The sequence below is a fragment of the Mustelus asterias genome, chromosome 22, assembly GCF_964213995.1.
Source record: "Mustelus asterias chromosome 22, sMusAst1.hap1.1, whole genome shotgun sequence".
Lineage (NCBI taxonomy): Eukaryota > Metazoa > Chordata > Chondrichthyes > Carcharhiniformes > Triakidae > Mustelus > Mustelus asterias.
Window position 1 is genome coordinate 3,494,004 of NC_135822.1, and position 15,905 is coordinate 3,509,908.

Here is a 15,905-nt window from a genome sequence, read left to right on the forward strand (position 1 = left end):
TGAGGAGCTGTGAGAGCGAACACTAACAGTCGTTTTGTTATCACTGAAAAATCCCGGCCATTTGATTTGCACCACGCATTGATGGGAAAGTGGGGTAGCAGGTGAATTTAACAGTCAGTGCCCAGAGACAATCCGTTTGCTATTGGAGGAGACCCCCTGTATTTTCCCAGAAACACGGCCCTCTTGTTTTCATAACCCAGCACTTTTGTACAACCTCTTCCCTCCCTGATTTGCTGCCTATGAAGGATCTGATAAACTGATGAAATATGTAGCAGCACAAGATTCCTGAGCTCTGTTGCTATAGTGACGCTAGACGAGTTTGCAGTTGTGTAATAGTAAACACAATTTACACCATATTAATTAAAAAGCCATTGTCCAGAAAGGTGATGCAGTTTGTTGTGAATGAGAGGCTTCATGTTGTGTTTTGTTTTAAACAGGGTAGTGTACCTCCAGTGATGGCATTTCATCTCGGATCACTGGGCTTCCTAACGCCGTTTAACTTTGACACTTATCAGTCACAAGTCACACAAGTAATTGAAGGTATCTACAGCTTTCTTTGTAATGTAAGGAATTGGATTTTACAGTGTGCAATGCACACTGAAACTACATCTTCGCAAACTAGGTTTGAACCTAAATGAATTAATCCAGGAAGGCACTGCATACATCCATCCACCACGATCTGCATTCATAGCATATCTGTAATGTAAATTGGGCTAGTCTAAATTAAAACAAATTACTTTAATTGCCCAAAGTTCATCAGGCTGAGAGCTGTGTCCAAAGGAAGTAGCGTTGACGGTTCTCTCCTGCTGCAATCCTCATTCTTTCACCCACACTTTCCTTTGAATGCAGCTACTTGCTCAGTGTATAGGATTGAATTCACCCCTGTACACCCCCAACAACAACTTGCATCGTTATAGCACCTCTAATGACATAAAACATTCCAATCTGCTTCATAGGAAGGTCATAAAGCAAAACTTCGCATCAATCCGTATCCGGTGACATGAGGGCAGATTTCCACAAATAAGTGGGATCTGGTACTTCTAAAGCTTTGTAAGTTATCAACAAATCATTTCCTAGAATCCCTACAGTGTAGAAGGAGGCCATTCGGCTCATCAAGTCTGTACCGACTCTCTGACAGAGTATCTTACCCAGGCCCTCTTCCCCAGCCTATCCCCCAACCCCATTTATCCTGGCCAATCCACCTAAGTTGCACATCTTTGGAGTGTGGGAGCAAACCGAAGCACCCGGAGGAAACCCATGCAGACACGGGGAGAACGTGCAAACTCCACATACAGTGACCCAAGGCCACAATCGAACCCGGGTCCCTGGCGCTGTGAGGCAGCAGTGCTAACCACGGTGCCGCCCTGGCCAAATAATGGGAAATTATATTTTTTCAGCGACTGTGAACCTCTCCTACGTTGACCCTACTCACTCCCTCTTGGAACAAGCAATCACAGCAGAGGCACATTTTTTTTCTCTTTTATTTGAGAGCAATGACCCAACACCCAACTCTTGAGCTAATTGTGATCTGGTTGACGAATGGAATGTAGATTAATAGGCAGTTAGCAGACTGTTCCAAAGCAGCAATTTAACCCACTGGCTTTGTAAATGAACAAACATGAGCATTGTCTTTAAGCAGTTGTTAGCAAGAGTACCCAAGGCTAAACTGGAGTTTTAAATAAACTCTCCCATTATATTTGTCATAATAAAATTGTATTTTTTCCAACTTTGAAATTTGTTTTGAAACATTGTGAATCTACAGAACATGATAGAGGCAGCGTAATTTAATTGGAAGATTAACAAGGTTGAGAAAGAATTGGTAACTCTACTGTTAATAAATGCTGTTTACTGCGATTGAAATTGAATGATTTTTAATTATCGCACCATGAGTGTAATTGAAATGTGCGAGATTAAACTTCTTTCTGCAATTTTTGCTTATCTGTGTCTTGTCAAATTGGATTTGCATCTTTTAAAGTCACTGATTACATTTTTCAATTGCGTTTTGTGCCCTTTTGGTAGTTGGGTTAATGCAAACAATTTCTCAATCGTTTTTTAGGGAATGTGGCCATTATCCTGCGAAGCCGTCTCAAGGTCAAAGTGACGAAAGAAAGCCGGGAAAAGAAGGTTGGTCAGGAGCACCTGGTGGAAGGAAATGGACTGATTGTGGCCAAACACGAGGAGAATGAGTTGGGAAAGCAAGCAGTGCAGTACCAGGTGAGCCCGAACTCAGCTAGAGTGGGAGGCAGGAAACTTGTTTTCCAACAAGACGGGACCTGAATAACCCCAGGCAGCGCTGCCCAGCTTTTTTAAAAAACCAAAATTACTGCATTTGGCCCCATCGCGCTGAGAATCAAAAGAACGCTATCTCTCGCTCCACTCCTGCTGAAGTCTTGGCAGCAACACACTCTCTCCCATCTTGGGACTGAAAGGTCAGAGTGGGGGGCACAGGAAGAGAGAGAGTCATTTTCTGGCTCTATCAGAACCCCACAAAGCACAGTTTCAATTTGATATAATTGGATGATGAGCCGTGATCAAAATGCATGGCAGCGCAGACTCAAAGGGTCCAATGGCCTACTCCTTCTAGTTTCTATGATATAAACCCCATTCGCTTCTATATCAAGACAAGGAATAAAATTCAGCCAGAAACGTTAAACTTTGCAATGTTCAGGATGTAAAATTGTGACAGTGTGTAATTGCAAATCAAATCCAATTAAATAAAAGGGTATCCAGCGGGAGGGGATGAGGCAGTGATTCGGCCTGGAAAGGCTTCACAGAGCTCTGGAGTTTGAATCCGGGTTTTCCAGTTTCTCCCTCTGCAGTTGCTGACATCAGCTGGACTTTGTAAAAGATGTGCCACCTCCATCCTCACTCCCATTGGCTGTTGAGGAGTTTTCTGAGGAAGCAGTTGGTACATTTCAGAGGTGGCTGTTCAATATGGCGGGTGAATGGACTCAGTCACTGCATTTACAACACTGCTTCTAAACATGGTTCCAAGATGTGTGTTTTTGGGCAGTTCTGTTTTCTCTGGCTATCATGGACAGTTCTCGTATGCCTTTACCATATTGTCCTTTAGAATGACAACATGAAAGTATTGTTTGTACGTAAATTTTCATTCATAGAATCACTACAGTGCAGAAGGAGGCCATTCAGCCCATCGAGTCTGCACCAACCCGCAGTCCCACCCAGGCCCTATTCCCCGTAACCCCACACATTTATCCTAGCTAATCCCCCTGACACGAGGGTTAATTTAGCACGTCCAATCCACCTAACCTGCACATTTTTGGACTGTGGGAGGAAACCGGAACACCCGGAGGAAACCCACGCAGACACGGGGAGAATGTGCAAACTCCACTCAGACAGTGACCCAAGCCAGGAATTGAACCTGGGTCCCTGGCGCTGTGAGGCAGCCGTGTTAACCACTGTGCCACCGTTCATTTTGCTAACTGCGCAATAGGTGAAACTTTCCTGAATTCTAATGTAGGATTTTAGTTTCTTGACAATTGGTTATCCGTTGCTCTTTTCCCATCTCCTGTTCAGGACCCCACACTCCCCAATCCCAGCTCTTTTCTTCCCTGTTCCTGGGGAATTAAACTGTTCCCAACTCTGTGCTACTCGAATCAACTCCCCAACTGGAGTAAAATTCTGGACAGAAGTCAGAAAGTGGTTGCCTCCGGTCTCTGCAGCTTGTAACTTTGGGGGAAAATGGCTAACAGACTCCTTCTTTTCTCCAATTGCTTAGGTCCTGAATGAGGTGGTGGTTGACCGAGGCCCTTCTTCGTATCTCTCTAATGTAGATCTGTTTCTGAATGGGCGTCTTATAACAAGTGTACAAGGAGATGGTAAGTTCTGAGCTTAACGCAGACTGCAGAGTAACAGATTGCAAATGGCCTTATTTTTGAGAATTTGTTTGAAAAACCATCTGGTGATTGATAACATATTTCCAAAATGGCAGCAGATTGACTGGGAGTTCAGTAACTTCAGGGGAAAGAGAATTTTTAATTTTTTGACGTTTTGCAATTAAAAATAAGCCTGACTATTTAAAGGTCTTGATAAATAGTAAATAACGGGTCAGAATTTAGACCGGAGAAGAAACTTCTTCCCTCAGAGAATTGTGAATCTTTAGAATTCCTTGCCCCAGAGGCCGATGAATAGTCAGTTGTTGACCGTGTTCAAGGCACATCAGTAGATCTTTAGGCCCTAAGTGAATCAAGGGGATTGGACAAGAAAGTAAAGTCGATGTAGAAGATCAGCTAATGGCAAAGTAGGTTCGAGGGGCCGAACAGCCTTACTCCGGGTTTATGTTCTTGAAGCATCTTCAGATCTATATTAACAATCCTACCTTATACCAAGTACAGCGTATTCGTGTCAATTACCATCCAGAGGAAAAAAAGAAATATTTCCCATTAAATAACGTAATAAGATTGCTGTTAGATTGATCAGTTGGGGTGCCATGGTGGTTAGCACTGCTGTCTCTCAGTGCCAGGGATCCGGGTTCAATTCCAGCCTTGGGTCACTGAGTGGAGTTTGCATGTTCTCCCTGTGTCTGTGTGGGTTTCCTCCGGCTCCGGTTTCCTCACACACTTCTGAGATGTGTGGGTTAGATTGATTGGCCATACTAAATTGCCCCAAGTGTCTGAGGGATTAGGAGGGTAAATATGTGGGGTTATGGGGATAGGGCCTGGGTGGGATTGTGGTCGGTGCAGACTCAATGGGCCAAATGGCCTCCTGCACTGTAGGGATTCTATGAATCCAGTCCATTATTGATAGTGGTCGATAGCTGGGATTGAGGTGCTTTATTGCCTGAGATTTTCAACTTCTGTGTGAAACTGAACCTAACGAATGCGGCTGAGAGGGAGCCAGGGAGATTTACCAGAATGATCTGAGGAGGAGAGACTTTAGCAGCGACAGTAGTTTGGAGACCCTAGGGTTGTTGTCCTTGGAGCGAAGGAGACTGAGGGGAGATTTGATCGAGGTGGACAAGATTATGACAGGTTTAGATTAGAAAGGCAAAGAAAAGCAGTTCCCATTGGCTGATGGTGCAGGGACTAGGGAGATGTTGACGAGATATGGGAGGGACTTTTTTAATAAAGGAAGTGGTAATGAGCTGGAACTTTCTGCCTCCAAGGGTGGTGGAAGCTGAGATCATCAATGATTTCAGAAGGAAATTGGGTGGCGCATGAGGGCAATGAACTTAGAGCTACAGGGATAGAGCAGGGGAATGGCATTGATTGGACTGCTCCGTGGAGTGCTGGCATGGACTCGATGGTCTGAATGGCCTCCTATGCCATTATGACTCCATAACTTTGGTGCAAAATATCAATATTGGGAACTTCCAAGGACAACATGGCCCAGATTGGGATTGAAGCTTAAATATTGCAACTTGACACCAAACAGTGTGGAATTATTTGTTCTTCTTATTAGCCTTTTGCTGAGACCCTGATCTTGTGGTAAAATGATGCTGAACTTCCTAAATGTAGCAATGAAATCGTCTGAGATTTCCACCTTACTTGAACCTTGCAACCAATTGAGATAACTGAAAAGTTAAACTTAAATCCCGATCAATCACACTGTAACAGGAATTGACCAAACAACAACAACTTGCATTATGTAGCACCTTTACAGTAGTAAAATGTCCAGAGATACCTTATAGCAGCGTTATCAAATAAAAATTCACTGGGCCGCATTAGGAGATTGAGTGATGTAACCAGATGGAGGTTTTGAGGAGCGTCTTAAGCAGAGGTTTAGGGAGGGTTCCGGAACTTAGGGTCTAGGCAGCTGAAGATCGGACCGCCTCTGGGCGAACGATGGGTGATCAGATGTCGGAACTGAAGGAGTGCTAAGGTCTCGGAGGGTTATAGGGCTGAAGGAAATTTCAGAGATAGGGAGGGGTGAGGCCATTGAATTTGGGTGACCTGAGTTGAGCTGGCTATGGGAGTGTTGGCATTGTTGAATCTGGGAGTAAAAAGGCTTTGATGAGGGTTTCAGCATCAGATATTGAATTTGATGATCAGCCATGATCAAGGTGAATGGTGTAGCAAGCTCGAAGGGCCGAATGGCCTACTCCTGCTTCTAGTTTCTGTGAGCTGATGCAAGGACAGAGTTGCCCAGCCTTTGTGTTGACGTTTGTTTTTATTCATTCATGGGTTCTGAGCATTATTGGCAAGGCTAGAATTTGTTGCCCTTGAGAAGGTGGCAGGGAACCACCTTAAACTGTTGCAGAGCATCAGGTACAGCCCCATTGCTGTTAGGGAGGGAGTTCCAGGATTTTGACCCAGCGACAGTGCAGGAACAGTGATGATAGCTCTCTGTCAGGAGGCTGTGTGGCTTTGAGAGGAACCTGCAGGCGGTGGTGGTCCCATGCAACTGCAGCCCTTGTCCCTCGAGGAGGTTGTAGTTTTGGAAGGTTCTGTCGAAGGACCCTTGGTGCGCGCCACCTAATGCAGCTGGACGTTACTGTTTCAGGAGTGATCGTTTCCACGCCAACGGGGAGCACCGCCTACGCCGCGGCCGCAGGAGCCTCCATGATTCATCCCAATGTTCCCGCCATAATGATAACACCCATCTGTCCACATTCCTTATCTTTCCGACCGATTGTTGTACCAGCGGGAGTGGACCTCCAGGTAACATCTGCTTCTGTCATTTACCAATATCTGTCATGTTGCTCAGCTCAGGGACGTTGCAAATCTGTCTTCAGCAATGATTCCTTAAATAAAAATATTCAATAAAGTAAACTCCAGATAATAAGAACAGGGAAATGTCTGTGTGTGCAGAGCTTCAGTATAAACTCATCCTCGCTGTATCATGTTTGCAATTTATTACCATAACGATGACTATCATTCTTAGTTTGACCCTGAGAGAACAGGCCCCAGGCTGGTGTCAGACTTCTCCCCACCACATCTCAGGGCTTTCAGGGACCTACAAGAGCAGGTCAGAGACTAGGAATTCAGCAGAGAGTAACTCACCTCCCGACTCCCCAAAGCCTGTCCTCCTCCAACAAGGCACAAGTCAGGAGTGTGATGGAATACTCTCCGCTTGCCTGGATGGGGGCGGCTCCAACAACACTCAAGAAGCTCAACACCATCCAGGACAAAGCAGCCCCGCTTGATTGGCACCCCAACATTCACACCCTCCACCACCAACAAACGGTGACAGCGGTGTGTACCACCTACAAGAAGCACTGCAGCAACTCAATATGGCTCCTTAGACAGCACCTTCCAAACCCCTGACCTCTACCATCTAGAAGGACAAGGGCAGCAGATACCTGGGAACACCACCACCTGGAGTTTCCCCTTCAAGCCGCTCGCCATCCTGACTTGGAAATATATTGGCGTTCCTTCACTGATGCTGGGTCAAAATCCTGGAATTCCCTACTCTTGGAATTCCCTTCTTAACAGCACAGTGGATGTACCTACACCTCAGGGACTGCAGTGGTTCAAGAAGGCAGCTCACCACCACCTTCTCGAGGGTGACTAGGAATGGGCGATAAATGCTGGCCTAGCCAGTGACACTCAAATTTTTTTTAATATACTTTTCCAATTCAATCAAATCAAGTCCAATTCAGAGTCTCAACAAGTTGAGACATTTCCGATCCAGGCTGACAAGACAGGGCCTTCACACCTGTCTTGGGCCTGATCTACATGAGCCAAGCTGATTGGAGTAGGTGCAGACTCACCTCCTCCAAGGCTTGATCTCATTTGCATCTTAGCCAAAAGGCCGAGATGCCAGTGACACTCAAATCCTATAAATGAATAAAGGAAAATCTGCCCTATCACTTTCAGGTATCTGATGTGTCTCTGTAACACACGGTGACACGCCCTCTCAAAGTAAATATTGAAATAATTTCGGTCCATCTCGAGACTTCAGTTTGCAGATTGAAAATTGCAGTAACTGGGACAAGGGGAAGGAAACATTTTGCAGGATTTGCTGTGGATGTGAACCGATCCTTTGCCTGAGTTTGGAAATGGAATTTTGGAGTCATTAGCCAATGGCCTGGGTCCAGTGAGGTGGCACTTCCAGAACCATTTAACAAAGAATTAAACATCTTAAACTGAATTACATTGAATGCATAATTCCTCAGAAGGTATGAGTGAAGCAGGGTTGTTGCCACAAGGGGTATAATATTTGGTTCCTGCACTCGGTGCAAAATTCAGGCAGGGTGGTGCCAAAATCGATCAGAGTTTGTAGCATGTTCTGAATTTCCTGAGACCGGTTCTGATGTGCCCGTATCTCATTCGCAACATATTTTGCACAGTTGTGAAGGTTTTCTGTGGCCTGTTTAGGACAAGGCATAAGGGTAACCATTTTCTCCAGATTTAACCCCTGGTGGTTTCATGGATTTAATTTGGATACAATTTGAATGTTATTTTCAGATTATGCTGTCACCTGACGCCAGGAATACAGCGTGGATTTCATTTGATGGACGGAAACGGCAAGAGATCAGCCACGGCGACAGGTAATCAGGGCTAGGAGTCACCAGGTACAGCGAGCGGCAGTCGCTGTGAAGGCGAATCGTCCGGGCAGGGTTGGGGGGTCCACTCTGCCCGGGCGGGGTTGTGTGTCGGGGTCCACTCTGCCCGGGCGGGGTTGTGTGTCGGGGTCCACTCTGCCCGGGCGGGGTTGTGGGGGAGGGGCAGTCTGCCCGGGTAGGGTTGGTGGGGGGGGGTCCACTCTGCTTGGCTGGGTTGTGGGTCGGGGGTCCACTCTGCCCGGGAGGGGTTGTGTGTCGGGGTCCACTCTGCCCGGGCGGGGTTGTGGGGGAGGGGCAGTCTGCCCGGGTAGGGTTGGTGGGGGGGGGGTCCACTCTGCTTGGCTGGGTTGTGGGTCGGGGGTCCACTCTGCCCGGGAGGGGTTGTGGGTCAGGGGTCTACTCTTCCCAGGCGGGGTTGTAGGTAGGGGGTCCTCTGCCCGGGAGGGGTTGTAAGAGGGGGGGGGGTCTAGTCTGCCTGGGCGGGGTTGTGGGGGGGGCAGTCTGCCCGGGCGGGGTTGTGTGGGGAGGTCCAGTCTGCCCGGGCGGGGTTGTGTGGGGAGGTCCAGTCTGCCCGGGCGGGGTTGTGTGGGGAGGTCCAGTCTGCCCGGGCGGGGTTGTGTGGGGAGGTCCAGTCTGCCCGGGCGGGGTTGTGGGGGGGGCAGTCTGCCCGGGCGGGGTTGTGTGGGGAGGTCCAGTCTGCCCGGGCGGGGTTGTGTGGGGAGGTCCAGTCTGCCCGGGTGGGGTTGTGTGGGGAGGTCCAGTCTGCCCGGGCGGGGTTGTGGGGGGGGCAGTCTGCCCGGGTGGGGTTGTGTGGGGAGGTCCAGTCTGCCCGGGTGGGGTTTGGGGGGGCAGTCTGCCCGGGCGGGGTTGTGTGGGGAGGTCCAGTCTGCCCGGGCGGGGTTGTGTGGGGAGGTCCAGTCTGCCCGGGTGGGGTTTGGGGGGGTGCTTTTTAACTGGTCTGCGAGTGGGGCATGTGAATCTGAATTGAATTAACATTGAGAGTGAAGGAACCTGTAAATGACAGTGTCCTAGTTTTGTACGTTGCAAAACGTTTAGCAGAAATTTTTATCAAAGGCGTTTGGTTCCATCAGGGCTTGTCGTCTTCTCTAACTTTACCAGTTGTAAATAAATAAGATCTCTCACTGTTTTCCCCAGTTTCCTCCACAGACATTTGTTGTTGTCGGTTTCTAAGTTGCTGATCCTCCTATATTTGCTTGGTGGTCAGAGTTGGCATCAGTAGGAGTCGCTATTGATGCCCACACTATGCATTATTGAAGCAATGTATTGACAGCACAGATAGTGTAGCTATCTGTGACAGGAACCAAACGAGACAGTTCAGCTGGAGTAAGAGAGTGGAGGCAGGAGTGGTTAAGCAGAGGAATGTCAGATACTGCGAGAGAAGTTTGCTCTGATATTAACTTGTCGCCTTTTCCTCCAACAGTATTACCATTACTACCTCCTGCTACCCGGTGCCATCGATCTGCTTCAGGGACCCGGTGAATGATTGGTTCGATAGCCTGGCTGAGTGCTTACACTGGAACGTGAGAAAGAAACAAAGTCACCTGACAGATGTGGAGGACTACTGAGAATGGAGTGGCATCTTCAGGCTCTGTGTTCTGCCTAAAATCCATCCTTAACAATGTTTCTTCAAACTGGCAACATTGCAAAGAGCATTCCTACAAATCTCAAGAATCTGTTTTGCCTGTGTCCCTGGAACAGTCAAAAAGAGGCTTCTTCACTCCCCCAGTCGGTTGTTAAATGTTGAGATTTAAACAACTGGTACAGACTTGCTAAAGACATCATGAGACATCACGAAAGTACCAAATACAGACACTAGTTCAGGAGGGAGCATGTCGATAATGTTGCAGCATTTGGTGCTCGAATATAAGAATTGCAGTCATTTATCAAATGTATATTTCTTATAAGGATTGAAAGAAGTTTCTACAAAGGACACAAGTAGGTTGCCTGTCGTTCCAAACGATTCCGTGCTGTAAAAAATGCACTAAAATATGGATTTGTTCCTGAAACAGGTTTGACTCGGAGCTGAGGCAACAACACTTGGCAAGCTGCCCCCTGCCCGCTCATACCCGGGGAGAGCCTGGTCAACCATTCTCTACAAACACACTCTCTCTCCTGCTGCTGCACCCACCCACCCATTTTCTCTCTCCTTTTTCTATCTGTGTTTTTTTTAACGATTTAAAAGTGATGTTTTTTTTTATAAAACAAGAACAATGAGCCTGTAATCTGACACCAACATTGACCTCCGCAGAGTGTCAGGGGGATTTACTGAATCAGCACAAGATTATGTGGTCAGTTTTACCTCTTGAGCTAAAATTATTCCTGACTTTGGTAAAACTCTGGTATGAGCACAGCCAGGTTCGTTATCACTTAAACAAGTCGTTTCTCTTGAATGTCAGAAGTGATGTTATACATAATATATTCTTTGAGACTTGAAGAGTAATGCAAAAATTTGCTTTATTTTAAAAAAAATATCTGAAATCTTGTGAAGTTGAGAAACCGAACAAACAGTTATGTGAGGGGTAAAGGATCATTTGTTGCGTCCCATATGCGTCTCCATTCGCTTCTGCTGTTTTTAATATTTATTGATGAAATGTTCCTAGGTTGCTGTTTGTGAGGCAGTCTGGCTGTTTGTCCAGTGTCCTTGCGTGTCTGAGATCTGAATGTGTCGTAAGCTGGTCTCCTGTTGCTCAGAGTGCCTGTCTGTGGGCTTACCGTGAGTCCGAGTTAGGAGCAATTTGTCAAATTGTCCACCCCTTCTCTCTCGGCCTGGAGAACTCGAGTTTAAGATATTGCTACGCATCAAATGGCATGTTCTCCATGGTGTGGTTCCTTTGTGTGTTACCTAAAGAAAGGCATTGCACGCACAGTGAGCAAGCATTTCCAGTGCTTAAGAGAGAGGTGGCATTTGGAAGGAAGGAAAGACTGAGCCATGAAAGTGTTTTGCTGCTTTATTGTAATGTTTTGAGAGTTAGTCATACTGGTGGAGACGTTGCGTGACTTACGGCTGACAGGATTGATTGTATCAAAGCGCGAGTTGCATCCTGAGGATTTGCCTGTCAGATTCTTGCCCGAGTGTAAACACTGAGTTCCCCGGGCGTAGCTGACCTCATTGCCAGCTGCTCAAAGCCATACCTCCCGACAGCTGCTTAGAAAAACGCTGACTCTTGCATTTCAGGAGTTCCTCTGGTGCTTTGCACCGCCCTTCGTAATGCTGCCTGTGGTAACATTCAGTCTCGCCTCCATGCGGTGTCTTTACTCCACCAGTAAGCATTCTGCTTCCACTCAAGCTCCAAATGTAACCGAATTAGATGATAAATGGGAATCTGCAGTTGTTTTGGATATTAACGAGCTGCTGCTGAGTTAGAAGGTGACACAGCGTTATCAGTTCTGAAACAATGCACTCATCATAAAATCATAGAATTTCACAGCGCAGGTCTCAGTAAATGCATATCCTTTTGATCACTGCTTAGTGCTGGGTGTGTGTATATAACGTGGCGAGGACGAGGTGCGGTTTTAATTCTCCGTTGCTCTGTGTTCATGGCAATAACTTCAGTTCAGACTAATTAAAGATTTTAATTCTGAATAAAACTAGTTCATCTTTTGGTCTCCAGCAAATCCCAGGCAATGTTATGTGAAAACTGCAATACTTACAGTAATTAAACGTCACTGAGTTGTGTTCTGGAAGATGCTTTGGAAGCCCTGTTGAGTGGTTTCATTAACATTGTGGGTGTTATTCAGCTTTGCATAGGGAGTAGGTTTATTGTTTAAGCAGAAACGTGTCCTCGCAGTGGGACAGTTTAGCTGCAACACAATGTTCCAAATCCAATTTACATTCTTTAATACACGCACACCCTTACAGTTCAGGATGATGACCTGCACTGAAACTACACATTTAGAAAGCATTTTGAATGCTTTAACCTTCCACAGATATATTTTGGTTAATGTTGCTGAAGTAGGGAAGTTCAAATTATTTTTATTTTAAATAGAAAGAGTCCCGAAGAAGGCAAATTGTAAGTGGGCAGGTAAACGTAGCTTATTGACATATCAGGCATTGCATTAGGTCCCACTGTGATCATGAAGATTTATATTGGGTCCAACCACCAAGTGCCAAGACCAAACCAGTATCTGTGTTACAGAAAGGCTTGCATTTACACAGCACTTTTCCTCATCTCAGCACGTTCCCAAGTGCTTTACACCCCCAGTGAAGTACTTTTGGAGTCCCTGTGTAATGTAGGAAATCCATTGTTTATGAGGTTAGATGGCAAGGATCATTCCCCAGACATAAAGGGATAGGGAGGCATTCCAGCCTCGATTTCCATATCCCTGCACTCCCCAATCCAGTTCAATGGATAATGATCGGAAGCAGGAGTTTTGGGTTGTTATCCTATCTTTCGTTCTGTAACTCTTGGACACTGAGAACATTCTTTGTCCCCTGTACTGGTTACACTGGCTGAAATTGATTCACTGAGATTCAGGATGAGTTTGCAGTCGGTAATGTAGAGTAATATTTCATTTTGTTGACTGCAGTCATTGTCTGGATGTTTCTTGCTGGTATGAACCAAATGCACTTTAGGAAATTACCTGACGATATATTCCAATTGTGAAGAAACCTGTTTTTACTTTGCGAAATGTCCAGGCACACTGAGATTGTCATCATTGTTACTGACATTGGGATTTTTATCGCTATTAAATCCAGTGGGCGGCACGGTAGCACAGTGGTTAGCACTGCTGCTTCACAGCTCCAGGGTCCCGGGTTCGATTCCAGCTTGGGTCACTGTCTGTGTGGAGTTTGCACATTCTCCTCGTGTCTGCGTGGGTTTCCTCCGGGTGCTCCGGTTTCCTCCCACAGTCCAAAGATGTGCGGGTTAGGTTGATTGGCCATGCTGAAATTGCCCCTTGGTGTCCTGGGATGCGTAGATTAGAGGGATTAGCGGGTAAAATATGTAGGGATATAGGGGTAGGGCCTGGGTGGGATTGTGGTCGGTGCAGACTCGATGGGCCGAATGGCCTCTTTCTGTACTGTAGGGTTTCTATGATTTCTAAATACCAATAAAAAGAGAGAACTGGAAATGCGCAGCTTTGTTGAGTAGCCTTTGAAGGAGAATGACGGGTTAGTAGTTTACTTGCAGCAGTTATGGAGGGGTGGTGGTGTAGTGGTAATGTTACTGGACTAGTAATCCAGAGACCCAGGTTAATGCTCTGGGGACACGGGTTCAAATCCCACCAATGCAGCTGGTGGAAGTTAAATTCAAATAAAAAAACATCTGGAATATAACATTAGTCTCATGAAACTTTGCTGTAAAAAGAACCATTCAGTTCAGTAATGTCCTTAAGGGAAGGAAATCTTCCCATCCTTACCTACAGGTGACTTGCAGTAATGTGGTTGACTCTGAAACGGCCTGGGAGCCACACAGTTCAAGGACAGTTGGGGGATAAGCATCAAATGCTGACCTTACCAGCGATGCCCACATCCTATGAAAGAAATGTTTTTTTAAAAAGTAAAACCCCACAAGTTCCACTGTTAAATTTTATTTATCTTATGTTTATCAGCCAGCTGTGAATCTCCAACAATTTCACATTTCACACTTTTTTTTCCCCCTTTCACCATCAATGACTCTGAATCTCCGCTTGTGACCCACTGATGGCTCTCTTTACCCCGAGTGGTTCCCCGCTTGCTGTACCGAGCATTGACTGAGGGTGAAGCGCCGGAACTGTATAGTTTCAAAATGTTGTACAATGGACATATTTATGTGAAATTAACTTTACAGGAAAAGTATTGCGCAAAAGCGAGGGCCAATGGCAAATTGAGGCTCCGGTGGGACTTGGTTTGAAGTTGGAGATTTTAAAAATGGCGCGAACACAGGTTTACATCGATAGCCCTGGTTATACACTGTTTTCATTGCTGGAATCAAAGTTTTCCATCAAGGTGTCTTTATAGCAGTGATCAGAGATAGCACTTATTTTAACGCAGACTATGTTTTGTCTTCTTCACTGTGAGTTGCAGTGATTTTTTTTCCTTTACCCAAGTAAATGTCCGCTTCCCCTTGTAGCTTGGGGCAGTGGAATGAACTAATCGAATCTCTGCATGGTGTAGTATAGGGAATGGTATGTGTTTAGTCCTGAATCTATAGTGTGGTAGGTTTGCACCAGGAGCTTGCTAATCTGGGTTTAAAGCAGCTTCCCCGTTTGTGCACCAGCCACATCTGAATGGTGGATCCTCCCAATCCAAAAACTCGATTCTGTCTCGTTCTTGCCTGTTGTATGCACTTTCCTCCCACCTTAAGCCATGGAAACTGGTTTGTTTGTGTGTGTGTGTTTGTATGCGTGTTATTAACCCATCCAGTCTTGACAAGGTTGCAATGTATCGTCACTCTTGCACTTTTCATGGGTTCCTTGTTATATTAGAATGCTACCTGAGGTGTGTCTTGATTCAAAAGGATTTTAACTTCCAAAAGGTTTGCTGGTTGAATCTTCTTTGATCTTGGACTGTTGAGTAATTTATTGAGAAGGTCTATATGTTATTAATCAAACTTCTTAGCTGCCTTTGTGTGGGATACTGATGTCGTTATCCACTTCAATCTCTGACCTTGGCATATTTCCTGGTGAACTGTGAAGAAGTGTCTTCGCTTGGGGACTAAATTTCTTCCTGGGACATTAAGCTAAACAGTAAAACAGAACTAAATTTCCGAGTAAATTATTTGGATCAAGGATGAGCTTGTCTTTGCCACTCGCTGTTGACCATTTTTCCAAACTCCATGAAATCTACACAACATTTTATTAAATTCCTAACCGGTTCCACTTATTTTCCTTACACTAGTATGAAATACAGTGGAATGTGCCCTCACAGACTTCACACAATTAACATCAGAATATTTAGCAGGAGCCCTAATGGACTTGGAAATGTTTAAAATAGTGTAAAACAAAACTACACCGTAAAACCAACTGCCTCTTCTAAAATATCATTAACTGCGCAAATTTTATGACATCAGAATTTCTACTTAAATGTAAATATCTCTGATTCTTTTGCTGACTGATTTAACTGTCTTTTAATCTTCAATTGTTCCTTGGAACTTTTGTTTCATTTGATTGAGTTTTGCGAATTGTAACCTATTTATAGCGATTTAAGTTCTTTTTTGAAAACCAGTTTGAAAAATCCCAGTGTTTCTGAAGTTTCCTTTGTGTTTTTACACTCTTTTTTGGATTTTTTTAAAACTGAGAGGGAGTTGTCGAAGCTGAAAAGGTTCAGACATTGAGCCAGAGATTACCAGCAAATCGAACGAGTGGTTTCTGAATTGTAACTGGGATCATAATGTTTTCTGTTTATAAAACTTGATATTTGTTGAACATTAGTAAAATTGTTATATGTAAGACACTATTTTTCAAATCTTTTACTAAATAAATTAACCTGCGTTTTATA

The 15,905-nt window shown here is 45.3% G+C and overlaps 1 protein-coding gene across 1 annotated transcript in view; it reads left to right on the forward strand.

The window, feature by feature from the left end:
• The window catches only part of nadka (NAD kinase a), a 103,929-nt gene extending 88,024 nt beyond the window's left edge, over positions 1 to 15,905 (forward strand). Inside the window, exons 7-12 of the mRNA XM_078238628.1 lie at positions 438 to 540; positions 2,057 to 2,214; positions 3,740 to 3,839; positions 6,463 to 6,620; positions 8,370 to 8,452; positions 9,909 to 15,905. Of these exons, the coding sequence (XP_078094754.1) occupies positions 438 to 540; positions 2,057 to 2,214; positions 3,740 to 3,839; positions 6,463 to 6,620; positions 8,370 to 8,452; positions 9,909 to 10,053 (747 nt within the window). The 3' untranslated portion in view covers positions 10,054 to 15,905. The remainder of the gene's footprint in view (positions 1 to 437; positions 541 to 2,056; positions 2,215 to 3,739; positions 3,840 to 6,462; positions 6,621 to 8,369; positions 8,453 to 9,908) is intronic.